At 33.7% G+C, this 19,277-nt stretch overlaps 1 protein-coding gene across 1 annotated transcript in view; it reads right to left on the bottom strand.

Annotated features, from left to right (window-relative positions):
• Positions 1 to 19,277, bottom strand: part of LOC138703178 (kinesin-like protein KIF23) — a 68,939-nt gene that overhangs the window by 40,597 nt on the left and 9,065 nt on the right. Inside the window, exons 3-5 of the mRNA XM_069830851.1 lie at positions 18,969 to 19,107; positions 16,799 to 16,998; positions 9,334 to 9,441 (exon numbers count right to left, since the gene is read on the bottom strand). Of these exons, the coding sequence (XP_069686952.1) occupies positions 9,334 to 9,441; positions 16,799 to 16,998; positions 18,969 to 19,107 (447 nt within the window). The remainder of the gene's footprint in view (positions 1 to 9,333; positions 9,442 to 16,798; positions 16,999 to 18,968; positions 19,108 to 19,277) is intronic.

Here is a 19,277-nt window from a genome sequence, read left to right as displayed (position 1 = left end):
TACAGAACAACCGGTAATATAACATATTTGTAATATCCTTATTAATGTAGAGACTTCAATAATTCTGAGAAATCACCAGTGAAAAGTAGTAGCGTTTCTTTTACTAAAAGAGGGACATTATTTCGAATGCAGGGTAAGAAACCTGACATTGTTACAGCTCAAACACAAGTGCATAATACTGGTACTTCAATGCTGAAGAGAAAATAATGTGAAAATAAATATTCACTTGCTCTGTTTCGTTCGCACAATGATTTACTCTTAAGAATTAAGCAGAAGAGTGGTCGCTGTGTTGTATTAATCGCAAACAGAACAGTTTGTATAGGTAAAAAAATTTAAATACAATGGAATTAGGAGAAAAGACAATCATGACTAGAGGGCGGATCTGTGTGCGTTGTCCCTGAAGTTGAGTATGGATGGACTGTGTTGCTACTGATCGCGACACGTCTAACCTGTTTAGTTTTTATATTTATTTTAGTTTTATTATTTTTGTGAAATTTGGTATGAAATTAGGTCAGTTATAATTGTGATAATTAATGGTAACAATAGAAATAATAACAATAACTGTTGTTTTACTATTTTATTATTAGTAGTATCCTTTTGTTTTCCTTGAAAATGCAAACTGTGCATAGTTACAGCACGAATGGCCATATAGGCTCGTGCAAAGGATCTTGTGTACATGAGTTTGTATAATTGTGTATCAATAAATGCACTTCCTTCATTCATTCATTCATTCATTCATTCATTCATTCATTCATTCATTCATTGTTTCTTTTCTAACCGCACACAGATCCGCCCTCTAATAATGACCAATGCACAACAAACACAGTTTCATTTTAGGCAAGGTCAGTGGACGGTCTGTCGCTATCGCTCTCACAGGTCCCTTCGTAACAGCCTTAAAGAGAAAGTGAAGGTGCTGTAAATCTGTGACGTCACCACGGGAACACACTCCACTCTCATCCCCTTGGCTTGTGCTGCTTTTATTAGTAATTGCTAGAATTTAGAAAACGTGGAGTGTGTTTGTGATTTTGGTATAGACTTTGCTAGTGTGCTACTTATAATAGGCCTATATTGTTACTATTATAGCATGAAAAATGCCAAATTGTGTGGTGAGCGAGTGTCAGGAAAATTAAAGGCTCGAGTGTTATTTATCATAAGTTTCCCTCTGATCCAAAGCTGCGAAAGATTTAGAGATTAAGTGTTACCGAAAGGACAAATTTAATCTTGAAACTGCACATAGTTGTTCCGAACATTTCACATCTGATTTCTATGAGCTTGATTTGAATGCCGAGCTTTTGAACATACCAGCAAAGAAAGAAATGAATTTAAATGCCCAACCGTCGCTGATTTTACGAGTGTGCTATGTGAAAAACAGTGAGATAAACAGTGCTGGAAGTAAACGTGTAGAAGAGAGAACTTGCAGAAAAAGGTTTTGTCTGAGGTAAGTGAACAATAATTAGATGCAAAGACAATAGTGCGTCAGGACGATCCATTGGGTGTGTTATATTTCATCTGTTCATTAGAAAATGAGGAGCTGAATCTCAAAAGAAGAAAATGAAGAACTAAGTAAAGAAAATGAAAAACTTAAATTAGACATTGAAAAGTTAGAGTCTAAATTAGAAACATAATTTGACAAAGAAAGTGTTTAAATCACTTAGTAAATGGAAAAGTAAAACATTTATTAGCTAAAGTGTTCACTCCAAGGCAAATAAAAATGCTTATTAGTGGGAAAAAGAAGCAAAGATGGGAAGAACAATACATGATCTCTGCATTAGCCTTACAATCCTCTACCAAGCGTTGCTACCCTAAAGTGTTGGACAAAAAAATTGCCCTTTTCTCCCGGTATTCTTACACAGTTACTGAAAATTTTAAAAGAACAGGGGTTGTCTTTGAGTGAAATGGATAAGTTATCAATGTTACTGTTTGATGAGATGAATGTCAATGGTGTCATTTGTTACAATCGCGAGGGTCCTCACAGAAGTGCTTAAATTGTAATGATCCGAGGATTGACAGGTGAGTGGAAGCAGCCCATCTATTATGATTTCGATAAAACAATGAACATAGAGCTATTGTTCGATATTATATCAGAAATTGAAGCGTCAGTTTTCAGAGCAAATTTCTGATCTGGGTGGCGGCAATGGAAGACTGTGGAATAAGTTACAAATAAATGTAAATCAAACCTGCTTTTCAAATCCTGCTTGAGACAAAAATATTTGGGTTTTTGCAGATTTGCCCCTCCTGATTAAGTTGTTAAGGAACCATTTTATTAACAGTGGGTTTCAATTGAATGGCAAATGGCAATGTAGTAGAAAAAATGTAATTGGACGGATTATTAAATCCAATTCTTCAGAGTTGCAACTATTCCCGAAGTTACATTGGGGTCACATTACTGTGCAAGAGAATGATAGCCAAAGAGTTGCACCTGCCATGGAATTTTTTTCACATTACACTGCTGCTCTGATTAAATATTTGATACCCGAATGTGAAGAAGTACATGAATTTTTTCAACTCATAAATGACTTCACAGATGTAATGAACTCGGGAATTCCGAAAGATCCTATACACAATAAACTGAAATGTGTCTTCGGGATTAACCACAAAGAACAAGTAGAGATATTAGATAGAATGGAGGAAACAATAAAAGAACTGAGAGTCAGAAGCAAAAATACTCTTCTACCTTTTCAGAATGGCTTCCTTACCTCTAGCAAGAGCTTGAAAGTGTTCTTGGTCTATAGCGATTTAAAAGAAAAAGGAATTGATTACATAATGACCAGGAAACTCAATCAGGACGCCCTGGAAAACCTGTTTTTCCAAATTCGTGGGATAGGACTTTTTATAATAACCCTCTGCACGTCGAAGTGAAAAATCGCTTGCGCCTATTAATATTACGATGTCGCCTTCCCCACCCTACAAGTGCCCCAGTAGAAGATTCAGGTGGAGTAATAATAACAGGATGGATAGAGATCGTTTTACGTGGTGGGCTAGTTTATCCCTCTTCTCAGTGGATGGCAACAATTTTATTGAAGAGTGTAAAGTTATAATTAGAAAATTTCATAAAAAATCAGTCAAAAGAAAAAAGAATGTAATAGGCCGTTTATTAGACTTTTGAGGAAAAAGCTTCTAAATGAAGATCCGGAATTATTGAAGTTAATCAGTAGAGCACGAACATTTTTTAGAATTCGTTACCTAAATAGAAGGAAACAGGACATCGCGTCCTTCACAAGACTAGGTCAGTCAGTTTAAATTTTGTGAAACATTCTTGAAAGAAATTGTTCTATTTGTAAAATCAGTATTAAAATTGGGATATTTTCATTCCCCGCTGGTATTGAAATCCCTCCTCAACCACTTCACTGAAAGGGTTAATTTACAAAATATTTATTTACAATTCTGTATAAAATTAATTATTATTAATTAGTTTTAGTGCACACTCTACTCCAGTGTTATTAAGGGAAATTTAATACATTTTGCATGCGTAATGTAAATTCTGTCGTTCACATGTGTAGTTTTTATTTACTGAATACTACTTTAATATAGACCTAACTAATATTTTGAGGCTCGGAAACAGAAATTTAAGTGTAAAATAAATTAAATATATTGTACAATGCGTATTCGTCAATAACTTTCTTTAAAATTGGACTGAAATATTCTACAAAGGTTAGAGATAGAAAAGCAAGTACAATGAAGCATTCATAATAGTTTTTATATTGCTAAGAATTTGGAAAGTAAACCATCATTGAATTTAAAAAAAATGAGATATTGTAGTGGGAGTTATACCCTTAAGCCTTTACTCCTCCAGTGTGTATGTGACCCTAACAGATATATAAATATAGATGTTTAAATCACTTGGTTATCGCTAGAAAGTGCAAGCAGAGGATTGAAAATGAGTATAGCGTTCCCGTGGTGATGTCACAGATTTACAACCCTCTTGACTGTCCCTTTAAACACTGTTATGAAGGGACCTGTAAGAACGACAGTGACCGACTGTCCACAGACCTTGCATTTTAGGCCTTCTCTAGGTTTTTTATCTTTTATTCTACCTTAAGGTATATGTACACCTTTGCATACAAAAAAATTTTGTTTTGCCTAATTTTGCTCTGTAAAATGTTTATACAATTGAGAATGGTACCAGAAAGAGGATGAAGTAAACAGATCCCTTGAAATTATGTCTAAATTGTTTATAAAAATTATTTCGTTCATAATTATGACATACAACTTGAAACATGATAGCTCATATAGTTTTTAAGATAGAGCCACAGTTTCTTCACAGTTTTATAGCTAAAACTATTCTTTAGTGCCTGACATATAGCTATTTTTTATTTTCATTTACATTAATTAAATATTACCATATATGTAACTTAATACTAATATTTTATGTTGCATAAATCATGTAAAAATCCATAGATAATTATTAACTATATTAATGTTATTTTACTCATTGTCAGGCACTAGGGGGACATTTCAAGCTTCAAAATGACACCAATATCTTCTTGATATCACCATATTTGGCTGAGATGTCATGTTTAAAAGAATTAAATATTCTAAAATTACTATTTGCAAGAAATGAGCCACAAACTTTCAGAGCCTAGAAGACTCCATCGTCATAAATGTCACCCCTTAAGCAGCTTCATGTCGGTCCAGTTTCAGCTTCTTTCTGTCTCTCAAATACCTCCTCCTTGTTTTAACTTCAAGTGTTGAATATTTTTTTTACATTTTTGTCCTTATTTTCCATTGATGCAACAAACCCTGCAATGGCGTTTGTCCCAGGGTTTATGCCCATCCTCCTCAGAATTTTAATTTATACTTTTGGACTCTTATTAAAATGACGTAAAACATCACTGACACACAAATTTACAGTTTTATGACTAACAGTAAAAGATTATAAATTACTTCATTATGTGAAAACGTGTTTTCAATCTAATGATCATGCCCTGATATCTATACATCTATTTTGGAACTAGAAAGAAGTTTATTTTACAAGCAATGCTGGACGAGGGGATTGACAGCTACGAGGATCACTCCAAAAGTAATCCACAATATTTATTTAAAAATTACATTCCTATTCTACAGCTTTGCTATTTTCATAGAATGTAGATACATCCTTCAGAAACAATGTCACTTTTCCACATAATTCCCGCACCTTTCAAATGACCTCCATAAATTGTAAAGATTTAGAATAAAAAATAAATTAAAAAAAACGTGCATTGCTTTTGGAGTGATCTTCATGGAAGTGACTGTGCCTGATGACTCAGAATTTTGGAAAATGGGAAACTATAAGGCATAAATAGAAAATTATTATATCAAATTAAAGGGGAGAAAATTCTCTATTAAAATAGTTATATTTTGAAAATTCTAATTTTTCATCATTTCTTTGCGTTTTGTGGGTGTACATATACCTTAAATTGATTTTTAAAGCTTTCTTTCGTTAGACCACATATTAGAAATAGTGAAGCAGATCTACAGAACGCATGTCGCAGTGACATTTAAAATTTCAACTATTAAGATTTCAACTATCATCCCACTGCAATGAATAGGAAGTCAACCCAATAAGGAATCAGTCTTTTATAACTACTTATAATCAATATCCCTGTACTTCATTGGAACTGGCCCATTTGAGTGTCATCATGCTTCCAATTGTGACTGGTTGGGATCTTATTTTTTTATAGATACTTGTCTGATATATATATATGGGATGTTTCAGAATTCAATTGAAGAAATTTATCTCGTTATAAGAGGGGTTATAGACAAGCAATTTGAGGTAGGAAATCCAGAGTCTCCGACGAAAAATAGAAAAATTTCCGAGTTATCAAATTACCAGCTGTTAAAGTACTTTACATATTTTAAAATAGTAAGTTAACATGGAGCAACCATTTGAAATACATTTCTGAAAAAGCTCGTAAAAGATTCTCCCTTCTAAAAAGACTAGCAGGAAAGAAATGGGGATGCTCTAGGAATACTTTGAACACTACATACAAAATGTTTATACAACCAGTGCTGACATACTGCGGAGAAATTTTAATTACTTCACCTTTCATAAACGACATAGAATATGTTCAAAACCAAGCTCTCAGGCTCATTACTGGTGGAATCAAAACAACGCCAATAGATTCTATGAGATTCCTCACTAATATTAACAGCATCAAAATGACAATAGAAGAAAAAGCACTGATTCAGTATGAAAAACTTACCAGATTACCAGGTAACAATTGGCATTCATACAGTCCTCTTTGTAGATTGAAAACTCAAAAAAGTTTCATATCCATTGTTCAAGAATTAAAACAGAAAATCAATACCCCGAATTTAAAAGAAAACTTACAAATTAAACCAAACCCTTTAACTCTATTAAATATAGAATATAATCTAAATTTAACAGAAGAAATACTGAAATCAGAAGTAAACACTGAAATGCTGAAACAATCGTCTTTAGAGACAATTAATATTAGGTACCCTCCACAAAACTGGCTTCATTTATACACAGACGGATCCTTGATCTCCAGAGAACAAGGTGCCGGTGCAGGTGTTACGTGCTGTCTCTTCTCACTTTATAGATCTCTTGGATATGGAACAACAAGTTTTGATAGTGAAATCATTTCAATAAGTGAATGTCTCGGGAATCTTCTATGCCACATCAATAAATTTAGGAATGCAGTTATATTGTCGGACTCCAAAGCAGCTATTCTATCAATCGTCTCTAAACACACACCTTCATCTCAAACAGCAGAAATAACTAAAATGATCTCTCAATTATTATCACTCAATAAAAGAGTTGTATTGCAATGGATACCATCCCATTGTGGAATCCTGGGAAACGAGAATGCGGATGCTTTAGCAAAGAAGGGCAGCACTACTACTTACAGACTTGTTACTAAATCTACGTATTACTCTGTGAAGAGATTTATTAAAATCTACATACTTAGACTTCAACAAACAAAATTTGATAACTCAATCCCAAGGGAAAAAATGGAACTCTCTGCATCAAAATCCACAGTTAATTCCCGATTTACCACGAAAATCGTGTGTAGCTGCATTTATATTGGCAACAGGCCATGATTGTTTGGCCAAACACCTGCATAGAATTGGAATATATCAGTCCCCTAACTGCCCGTTGTGCAACTCAAACCAAGAAATGGATTCGGAACACCTCAAAATCTGTGCTTCAGTGGCTAGTCATGATAATATCTTTGAAAAATATTGGAGTGCAAGAGGTCAAATGACTTTATTGTCAAATGCCTGGCATTAGAAAACAACAAACAACAACATATTTTAAAAATCATAATCCAGTACATATTATAATGAAATAGGAATATGGAATGGTTTCGGAATTTATTAGGAATTAGATGAAGACCAACTGTTAAGAACTAACTAACCATGTTTCCAAATTAAGCTTTTACAGAATCTGTAAAACTGCAGGTAAATAATGGGACAGTACCGGTACACCACTGCACTGTTTTTTGTTTCACCCTCATTTAATTTCGTTACTGTGCCTATTTTAAAGAGAATTATCGGCGTGAAGCTGTGGTATATGGATAAAGAGTCTGTTCTCAGACCAAAAGGTACCGTAGTGTGTTCTAGTCCTACCGTCATAATATAGTTTTCTTTTAATCCCAATACCTCTTTCCAAGGGGAAAGGAACTGGCCACCTTACCCCATTACCTCCTGGCCTAGTTTCCTCATGATGATGCCTTATTGGTGTTACTTATAAGGTTCAAACCTGTCTGCGGACAGTTGACTAAACAACAACAACAACCTCTTACCAGTATTTCATTGCTTACTTCCTCTAAGAAAGACGAAAAGAGACATTTTTTTCTTTTCTCGTTTATCCATTTTGTTGTTATATTTTCTATTAAACTTGTAACTGATACCGTTATGCACAATTACAAGTTAATTGATAAACATACTGAAACTTGTCTAGTGTAATGGATATGAATTTCTCTAACTACATTCTTTCCTTACTCTTCTAAACAAAATTATTGTCATTACATTACAAAATAACTATAGAGGGCATTTTAATGTTACGATACAAGTTTTAAGTTACATACCTTAAGTAAAAAAAAAAAAAAAGTACATGCTGAAGTTTGAACGTTCGGCCTCAGAAACAATTTACAGTGTTCACCGATTGTGCCACAGGGACATAGCAATATTGTATCCAACACATTTCCAAATCTACCGCCATGCCACATGCAGATTCAATCAGTGGCATACTACCCCAAAAAATACTTCACGCCATTACATGCAAGTTCGAACCGGCAGACCCTGGTTTCCTATCTCAAAATACTTGCCTAGGACCCCTCCACAATCCCCTAAATTTCTTCGGTAGAATTATGAAAGACCTTGTATAATCTGAGACTATTTTGGTTGGTTAGTAAAGTTTACGCAAAATGTATAATCATGTTGAATCTTTCGTTTAACACTTGAATATAAATAATTGATTAAATGGTGATCTTACGCGTGTTAATTATGTAAGCATGTGTGGCTTACCGTTATTTCGGTGTTACTTGACACCATCCTCAGAGCCTACTAGATCTCGGTGCTATCTCAACTTTGCTGCCTGCTGTGAGGGTGCGTTCGTGTGATGAAGAGTTGTGTCAAATAGTGTGTGTGTTCTGAAATTGATCTGTGTGTTGAGAATTTGATCAGGATGTGTTTTAGTGTGTCTGTATATTTCATATTGTTCTAGTGTGTTGAGTTTTTGGTTTTTGGGTTGTATGTGCAGAATTTCCATGTCTGTATTTATGTTATTGTATGTGTGGTTAGCATTAGTTATGTGTTCGGCATATGTAGATGTATTGTGTCCTCTGGTTATTGCTTTAATGTGTTCTTTGTATAGAGTTTGGAATGATCTGCCTGTCTGTCCAATGTAGAAACTGTCGCAACTACCGTATTGCATGTGAGTTTGTATATGCCTGTGTGGTTGTATTTGTTTGTGTTGTTTGCGTGTTGAGATGTCTTTGTAGTGTGTTTTCTGTTCTGTATGCTATGTTGTATTTGTTTTCTGAATGAAGATGCGATCCTAATCAAATTCTCAACACACAGATCAATTTCAGAACACACACACTATTTGACACAACTCTTCATCACACGAACGCACCCACACAACAGGCAGCGAAGTTGAGATAGCACTGAGATCTAGTAAGCTCTGAGGATGGTGTCAGGTAACACCAAAACAGCTGTAAGCCACACATGCTTACATAATTAACACGAGTAAGATCGCCATTTAATCAATTATTTAAATGTATATTCCTTAATTATAGGACAGAATAATATCAAGAAAAATTGTACGCATGGTTGCTTTAGAGACAGCACATTGTTATGAGAAATTAACAAAAAAAAATGGCTTACTTGATTATCTTTCCTTCTGCCCACTGGCAAATTCAGGTTATGCTTTGCAGAGTCCACCTGCTGTGTAACTTGCACTTCTTTGGTTACATCTGCAAACTTCATGACATGCTGAAACCAACCACCGATATCTTAAAAACAATGAAAGTATTTCCAGTAAATCAGAGTCAGTATAAAAATATAAAAAATGCAATTAAAATTTATTTAAAAGTTAGTTATAGAACTACAGCAATAATTCCCGAACTGCTTATGTTTACAGGCATTTTCTATTAAAGCCAACACAGAGACTAAGAGATCGAGCTAGTAACTTGAATTAATATGAAATGAAAGGATAAATCACAGGTCTACATGGTTCCAGGGAGGAAGAGGATGAGCTGATGAACTCATTTTATGAAGAATTCCAGTCTCAGCAGACTTGGCTGCCTGTACCCGTCAAAATCCTTATTTGAGTTTGGACTGAAGTAATACTGATAATGAAGAAACTAGTCTACAGGAAGGCAACCCAAAAATAAAGTCTTCAAGCTTATGTGAGCTTTGGATCAGAATCCCAATCAGTAGCTGCTGCTCTTAAGATTTTTGTTTGGTAGGGCTGGACTAGAAATTTCAGTCTATAAAATTATTATCAAATATCACAGAGCAATTTACCTCTATTGAAGTTAAAACTATAACGAATCTTTGGTGCAGTTTTTATTTGTGCTGATACTGTTGAAGATTATATATATTTTTATACTAAAGTTACGAAACGCTATACCAGCATTTTTCAACCTCTTTCAACACGTGGTACACTAAAGTTGTAATTTAAAATTCCGCAGCAAGCCCATAAATCTAAACATGAATGGTTCATAAAAACATGTAAAATACGATATTTTTTAAGTTGGTTCATAGTGATCTCACGGTGGAAAGGCTGCAGTTTGGGTTTTTCTCGGGGTTCTCCTATTTCCCCATATTAGGCATCTATATCATTCCGTCAACATCTCTCCATTGTCATAATTCCCCAAATGCCGGCTGGTGACGTAAGGAGGGGATTGGCCTAGGGAAGAATGGGGTTGCCTGCTCGAAACCTGGATAAGCAGCAAACCTTAGTGTGGTCAGCTGGTGGGGGTTGGAAATACACATAGCTTGAGGATCAACTCAATAGATTTAATCAGATTGCAGCAATGGATCGTTGTCCCCCTCCCTTAAATTAAAATTCAATTCAAGGTTGGTATGATATACTAACATTATTGATTTGGCAACCCTGGCTGCACGTCAGTCATTCTCATCTTTGCCGCGTGCACACCTACTCTGTGTACTGAATGTTGCCTGTGTCACGTTCACAGAAAGCTAACTCTTGTTGGCTCACTTTTACTTACTATTCTTTTCACTTTTATTTTCTAATTTTTACTATGACAACCATCACTATTTCATCCTCTGCCAGCACACCAGAGGATCATTGGCGGCACACGGTTGAAAATGGCTACACTATACAAACAATTCTGCTGCAGACATGTGTACTGAAAGCTACTTCTGCCTGTTAATGATATACACTCCTATTTTGTAAAGTTAAGACACTGCAAGTCTCCTTTCATTTTCTTCACAAGAGGAAAATTCATGTTGATGGTTGATGAAAGAAAGTGTTTCATTCTTTCCCGATCTCCCTCAAGAAATGTAGACACTAGTGGAGTTGGCATTACGATGCTGCTGCTGGTTGTCTAAAATATCCAAACGAGACATGATCTGATATTCTGTGACACAGTACATGAGGGTAGGCCACCAAATGGGAACAGAGAGGTAGAACTTAAACTGAGACGGATTCAATCCGGCATTGGAGTTTGAATCCAGTGTGGCTTAGTGGATAAAGCGTCAGTAGGCCTACGTAGAGCTGAAAACCCAGGTTCGAATCCCAGTGCCGGGAGAATTTTTCTCCGTTCTACCTATTCTTTACCATATGGTAATGCAAAATTCCTGCACGGAAACATCATATTTTTATGTACTTCGGTACATCACAGTAAAATTATGGAAAAATGCTAGCCAAAATTGGAAGTCCTGGTTGTCCAACACACGTAGAATCCCTGTAACTACTTGCAAAGTGGAATGACCTGCAATTTGAAGTTTTTAAAGCATTCTATGAGGCCTAAGATTTCCTTTATTTTAAAAAATATTAATTACTCTGCTAAGGTGAATTGGACGATCCCAGAATGAGATATTTGCGTCTTTACAACGAGATAATTAACACGATAGTTAGCTAAATGGAAAACAGATTTCATGACTTAGAAGAACTAAAATTTATCAAACTAATTGATTCGAAAAAGTTTTGAATCTTTCAAAACCAGATTTCTCGAAATTTTGTTTACGTCCCTAAAATCAGGCTACAAAAATTGGTTTCATTTCGAGAATTTGCGAAGTGAGTTAGTGGCTGTTTATAGGTTGTCAGACTTTTCAGGCAGGACAGTGACTGAGATAGCAAAGTTTTTTAAAGACACCGAGTTAGCAGAAGAAGCATTTCCAGAAGTTCATAAAATATGCTGCCTAAAAGCTACAATTCCAGTGAGCACCTCCACAGTGGAAAGTACTTTTTCCTGTTTAAAACGCGTAAAGAGTTATGTACGAAACACTCAGTGTGAAGACAGGCTTTTGTGATACTTTTTCCTGTTTAAAACGCGTAAAGAGTTATGTACGAAACACTCAGTGTGAAGACAGGCTTTTGTGACTTTCACTGTTATCAATCGAAAAGGCTCCATTGAACAAAATTCAAAGCCAAAGACATTTTTACAATGTTGTCATAGAAAAATTCTCCCCGAAAAGGAGGTGGATTCCATTGATGTACAGATGAAGGTGGTAACTGATAAGCCTTATTTTCATTGTAATACGTACTAGCTAACATATTTTTTGTATTTCTCCTGTTTATTGTTAAACAGTGTCATGACAGTTCCATTACTGCTGGTCACCCCTGAAAAATGTCACCATTAGCCACTACACTAAATGGACACTCTGTCTTAGGAGATAGATCAAATGTGAAATGCATTTAAATCTATAGGAAAATTATGGAGCATTGGCAGAGCCTTGACTTACGATGACTACAGACCCAAGTACAAATCCCGGCATATGCAGAGTCGTATTTATGATAAACAAAGCCAAAATTCCTAAGTGCTTTTCTCGGGGCTCTCCCATTTCCATAACTCCACTGTCACTGTCCATTAGGCCTACTATATAATGCTGTATATTGAATTTATTAACATAGAGTTATATTTACTCTGTAATTTGGCAATTATAGCTACATTTTACATTTTTGGCTATGATATCTGAAGGGTACACGGGAATAACGAACAATGTCCATTCAGAATAATTTTGAGATAAATGAAATTTAAAGTTTGAGGACTTGAAACGTATATTACTGTTATTTTTTACCACACAAGAATGTACCATTATAAAGTAAATATGTGACAAAATATTGTTTTGATTTTATGAATTACAACAATACAAAACTGCAAAAAGTCTACTTTGCTACGTTTTATAAACGGGAAGAACGAACAATGTCACAATTTAATTCAATATTTGTTGGGAATAGAATCAGGCATAATATTTTCAAACAATGTAGCACATGTTTACTTTCGTGTAGGGTATCCTTTTTAAAGGTTATAAATATTGTTGACCCATTATAAATATTTTTATCTTTGAGTGTTCATTGTTCCAAACAATTATTGAAAAACAAATCTACAAACTAATCTAATTGCACTGAATTTTCCATTGTGAATGAATAGATTGAACTATAAAATCGCCTCATTCACTGTTATTGACTTCTTGTGACTCGTCATTGGTGGGAGAAAGACTGAAATATTCTCTAGCAGTTGGAGAACAAACATTTTTCAAAATTTGTAATTCCTTGTACATTGCCTTGTAGCTGTTTACAGTTTACAATGATGAATGGTTTGGTTTCCTCCTAGAATTCGCAATCTCTTGCCTTCTGTCATCGGGTACTTCACACCTTGCTCTCTGATTGACAAGTCCCATGTTTTTGTCACATCCCATGTACGAGTGACCTCGAGTGGGAAATGTGATCCACTGAGCATCAAACCTCTTCTTAATATGTACTACATAATGACAAAATCTAAATACCGTAAAGTTCCTATTTTGTCCGGAACAAGAATCGTAGAAGATACGGAGTTCACCAACGCAGCTTGGTACAATATTCATACAGTGGTGCTATAACATAGAGCAAACTTCCTCAGAGCCTTTACTTTAAATATTTTGCTCATACATGTCTTCCTGTTGACAGCGTGTGTATGTTACAAGAATAAAAGGGCAGCTGTCGACGATAATAGCCCTCAATAGTTGAAAAGTTTGGAACTGATAATTCTTTTGGAAATCCATGCAGATAGCCTCTTTATACTCTGACTTCCTGGATTTTAGACGTGCAGCCTGTTTTACTTCATAGAACTTATGTCCTTTTCTCTTGTGCAATTCATTCTTTCAAATCAAATTTTGTTTCTCCTTCTCAAAATTATCTAATTTACTTGCATCTTTTTCATTGGAAATTTCTGATTTAATGTGTGAAATGTCAGCTAATGTTGTATTTAGTGACACAAATTACTCTGTATTGCTCGTAAGACACAGGGTTCGCAAGAAAATTTTCTAAGTGTAACTTAAGCAGCTTAGAAATATTCAAGTCCTCTGGAAGATACTACCTTCGGCTATCGTGACGAGATTAGTGGACTTTCTGACCTCTAAGTGACTGAATGAGCTGACAAATTTTAGATAAAATCTCTCCTTTCATTTGGTGAGCCCTGTTTCCATGTTTAACTCTTGTTTCTGTATGGGCTTTTCCAGTAGTAGCCAATGACGTTTTCAAAGTGACTAAACGTCTGCCTGTTACTCCATGTAGAACAATTGCTTTATAAACGGGAACATCAGTATTTTGCCCATCTTTGTTTATTCGCATTTTATATATATAAGAAAAATTACGAAAATCAGCTTCGGCTTGTGTTTTTCTGGATCTTCTTCTTTGCACAGGAAGTACTGAAATTAGTCCTGAAAGGTGAGCATTTTGAGTGTCATACGATGCTAATTCATTGAAATGTTTAATAAGATCGCTTCTTTCACTTTGGCTTATTTTCTGAAAACACGGAAAACGAGAACATTTACAGTCTTCTCCCATAATATGACTCATAGCACGAATTTTTTATGCATCTGTAACACGTCCTGTAACTTTTCTCTTCCTTGAATTTACAGAACATGGAATGGGTCCGGATAATTCATTTTCTCTAACGTCAGACATTATAAAAATAAATTGCACTAACCACAAACACTACAATATGTACCATAAAAGTGTAATAAAGGAAATAATCAATACCCTACCACAGACATCTGAACACTGGAATAGTACAGCTGTTTGTATTATGCTCACAAGTTCTAATGAAAATTAATAGAATTTATTGTCACATGGAATAACAGCTAAACACCATACAGTCATTTAATAATATTATTATTGTATAATACAGATTGTATTGGCATATGTAAAAAAAAAAAAAAAACTAACCAGCAATGTACTATGACTCTAAGATCAAGTTTGTAAAAGCTGTCTGCATTAGTTTCTGTGTTTAAAATTGACATTGTTCGTTCTTTCTTGGGATGGATGTGACATTGTTCATTCTTCCAAAGTATACAGAAACTTTAACGCAGAATACTGAGGACAATTCTCGTTCTTACATAAAACCAATGCAGCCACATGAAAGTACTCCCCCTCTACTATCAGATGGCACTATTAACTCAATTTCGATTTTTGATGGACATTGTTCGTTATTCCCGTGTACCCTTCATCTATACTTAACTATTTTTAATTTATTTTTATTTGGTATTTTTCATTTATATCTATATCTATGTCTTTTATTTAGGTAGTATCTATTTGTTTTTTTTTTTCATTTTTAATTTGTAATTACACCTTGTATCTGTTTTATCTCTTTTTTCATGTTATGTATATGCAATTCTATGTTTTTTAAACAAATATCTGTACTGTCTATTGTAATTGGGGCTTTGCCTTGTTATAGACATAAATAAATCTATACTAATAATAAATCTGTAGCCGAAATTTTTCTGGTAATTTTTTATTTTCCAAAAATAATTGGTCCTAACATATATAATTAACCACCCTGAAACCGAAAATCGCTTTTTTGAAATTTTTGTTTGTATGTCTGTCTGTCTGTCTGTCTGGATGTTTGTTACCTTTTCACGTGATAATGGCTGAACCGATTTATATGAAAATTGGAATATAAATTAAGCTCGTTGTATTTTAGAATTTAGGCTATATGGCATTCAAAATATTTTATTTAAAAGGGGGGTTATAAGGGGGCCTGAATTAAATAAATCGAAATATCTCGCTTATTATTGCTTTTTGTGAAAAATGTTACATAACAAAAGTTTCTTTAAAAATGAGTTCCGATAAGTTTTACTCTACGAAAAATTTTGATTGGACTGATATTTAAGGATATACAAAGCTTTTAAAATAACAATATAATACATTTTCACCACCGCCTCAGATTATAGTGTTGTTGTTCCTGCAGTAACTCCTATATGCAAAATATAAAATTTTTGAGTAGGAAGAAAAAACACATTTATTCATTCCATGGCAATGGTACATAGGAGATCGTGAATTCTTACATTTTCGAAAGAAAGAAATATAATTACATATCACTATATATGCTGTATCACTAAGTTATTTGAAGGGTTCAGAACCATAGAGGGCCAAGCGCCATTTACTGAATACGTAGAAAACAAGGGTTAAAATTAAGTTATTACCATAATTCAATGGAAACATATAGCAAGTAACATAAAGCTTACACATTAAAACTAAATGATATGTCAATCTTCATTAAACTATGGTTACATGTAATAACAAATAAGAAACATGTTCAAGGAATTGTCATTGCACCAAATGAGTGCTCTCTGTACCAAAATGACCGCATTTTAATTATTTAAATACAATTTAAATTAAGTAACATATTATCCTTCTATCAAACAGGAATGTTCCCTGGATCAAACTTCCTTTTTCAATTATGTGATTACTTTATATTTATTTCTAATGGGTGCAGCAGAGCGCACGGGTATGGCTAGTAACTAAATAAATAAATAAACAAATAAATAAATAACTAAATAAATAAATAATTAAATAAATAAATAACTAAATAACTAAATAAATAACTAAATAAATAAATAAAAAATAAATAATCCTTTCAATAGCATCTAGTATTGTCGTTAGTATACAGATGCCGTCGACTGACGAGGCATAGTACTCTACTTGGGACGCTTAGAGGGACTTCACTCGACCCTGAGTCTACATGGCTAAACTTAACCCATGGCATTACATAACTGATTCACGATACCTGCAGGAAAGTGACTATTCAGACTTAAACAATCATTCTCACAAATCGGAGTGATAAACAAGCCTCAGGTCCTCCTCCATTAAAAAAATGATAAGAATATGTACAGTACTTACTATTGTCTCATCAAAATCATCAGCAGTAGGATTCACGCAAATAAGAGCATGAATTTGACTCTTTCCTTCGAAGTAGTTTTTGAGAAGATAAGTAAGTTTTGAGTCACGGTAAGGTACTAATTTCCTTGTTCCTTGTAACTGGTTTTCCCGTAGTATTTCTAGACAGGATTTCAGTGTCATTAGAGAGTTGTTGATATTTCCTGGAGGAAAAAAAGAAATTGTTACAATTACTGCTAACCACATAATTTTAAAATGCAAGCAAACAATTTAGCATTATGGTAGCTAAAAATTTATTCGTAACTCCCTTTACAACTGAAAAATAAAGTTGCTTTTCTCCCCAAATAGCTAAATAAATAGATATATCACAGAGTTACTGGTTCATTGGAGAGCATGACTCATAACTGAATGTTTAAACTTTTACTGCTTTGAAGTTATTATGATATCTACTACAAGTTCATGTATTTATCAATAGGGCCTATATGTTGTACGGAATTTGGATTATGTGGATTCATTAGTTCTGAAGTTATTAGCATTTATTACTTTTAATTACCGTATGTGTTGATACAAAAATTCCCTTTGTAACAGTTTTAATAGGACTGAGCTAAAATCTTTAAGAAACAAACTAGCGCTGAGTTACTTCCGGTGATTTCAGAAATAAAATCGTTGAATTTTTAAGGAATTTTTTGTGGAGATGCAGTTGATCGTATATGCAAGGCATAACAAAAATGTCTAAACTAACCAAACCTAACTTGTTACAGATTCATATAATGCAAGGTGTAATAGCGGAGTAAGAAGAGAAATACCTCAGTCCTAGGTCAGCTAAAATATACCTTACACTTATGTAAATAAATTATTCGACTTTTAATATCTTATGTATATTTTATTGTCCACAAATTTGTAAACTTTTCTTTTTATTATTTTGATATTACATTATTTACTGTAATTCAACCTACAAAAATTTATAATAAAACTCAATGGACATGAGAATCTATAGAAAGTTTTAATACTTATATTTCTAGTAAAACATGCTTAGACATTTTCACCTGACCTGGATAATAACTGTTGTAAAGAGCATTTAAAACACATTGAAATTCTGAAACATTTCGAAATAGAGAAAATAGCGAAGGAGACAAATCTTTAAATGCAATGCGCATATATTTTAAAAATGTCCGTCAAGGCACTTAAAAAAATAGGTCAGGTAAATTGATACCATTTTCTGATGGAAGAATTTTATCGTTTTTAATAGAAAAAGCTGAAAACTATTTTTTATAGACAGTATTCAAATTTCCATAATTAACCATCATTTATGTTCATTATAAAATATAACTTGTATCGTAAACTGTCTGTTGCATTTTTAATAATTTTTTCAATGATAGCCTACCTGACTAGGGTTTCTATTGTTTTCAAAACAAAAAAGAACTCAAATGTAAATTATTCATTGAGAATTGATTAGAAGGCCTATTATAAACCCTGCTTGGGACGGCTATCAAGTTTATCTATTTTTAATAACCCTTTTAGGTAATGTGAGGTTTATAGTGCTATGACAGAATAAAAGTAGCAATGGAAGGCGAATTATTAGAAAAAAATCTTGCTTGCAATCACTTTTGTTCAGTAACAAGTCTCATGTATAGACGCTCAAGTGACAGTCCTATTGGCGAGAAACCATAAACTAACCTACCTACTTAAAAAAAAGATGAAATTAAATTTTATCACTACTTGTATTTGTTTAATCTAATTGGATTATTTCTTACAATTTGATGTACGAATAGATAGCTCTATAGTAGGTGGATTTTAATAGTAGTTGTAACAATAAATAGCAATAAGAAACGAAAAGTGAAAAATTGATTTAGTGTGCGAGATGTTACCGAGTTATGAAATGAACCTTGCTACTAAATAAAAAAAAAAAAAAAATATATATATATATATATATATATATCAAAGGAAAAAAATCTTATTTATAATTGATAAAGTAAAGAACAATATATTTGGATATTTGCAATAGGAAAGGTGTGAGAGAATATTTAGGAACCTAAATAGAATTTATTACTGTGAGATGATAGTAAGATAATTTAAAGTAAATATATCGGTATTCCGTACTAGTATGATCTTTGCAATATGTGAAGATAGCAGCCAACATCCAAACATTTTCACTTTTCTTACACAAAATTACCTGACTCCATTAGTCTCTGCCCACAATTCTTAGTGCGGTTAGATCTCTCACTGCCTGCCAAGTCAACCAAGCAAAGCTGACTTACGTGAATAATTTGTTTATCTTGAATCGGAAACTCTCCATATCGATCCAATGGGGCCTGCAATTGAATATGTTTAATTTAATTGGATTATTTCTTACAATTTGATATATTTAGTAGGTGAATTTTAATGGTTACTGTAATCTCTGTTATCAATTTTTTGTATAATTTCATTCCATGAGTAATTTCTTGTTTACAATCTTTGTTGTTACCAATTTTTTTTTTGTGTA

This window comes from Periplaneta americana, chromosome 7 (genome assembly GCF_040183065.1).
Source record: "Periplaneta americana isolate PAMFEO1 chromosome 7, P.americana_PAMFEO1_priV1, whole genome shotgun sequence".
NCBI classification, from domain to species: domain Eukaryota; kingdom Metazoa; phylum Arthropoda; class Insecta; order Blattodea; family Blattidae; genus Periplaneta; species Periplaneta americana.
Note: the sequence above shows the minus strand (reverse complement) of the source record. Positions and strands in the feature narration are given on the sequence as shown.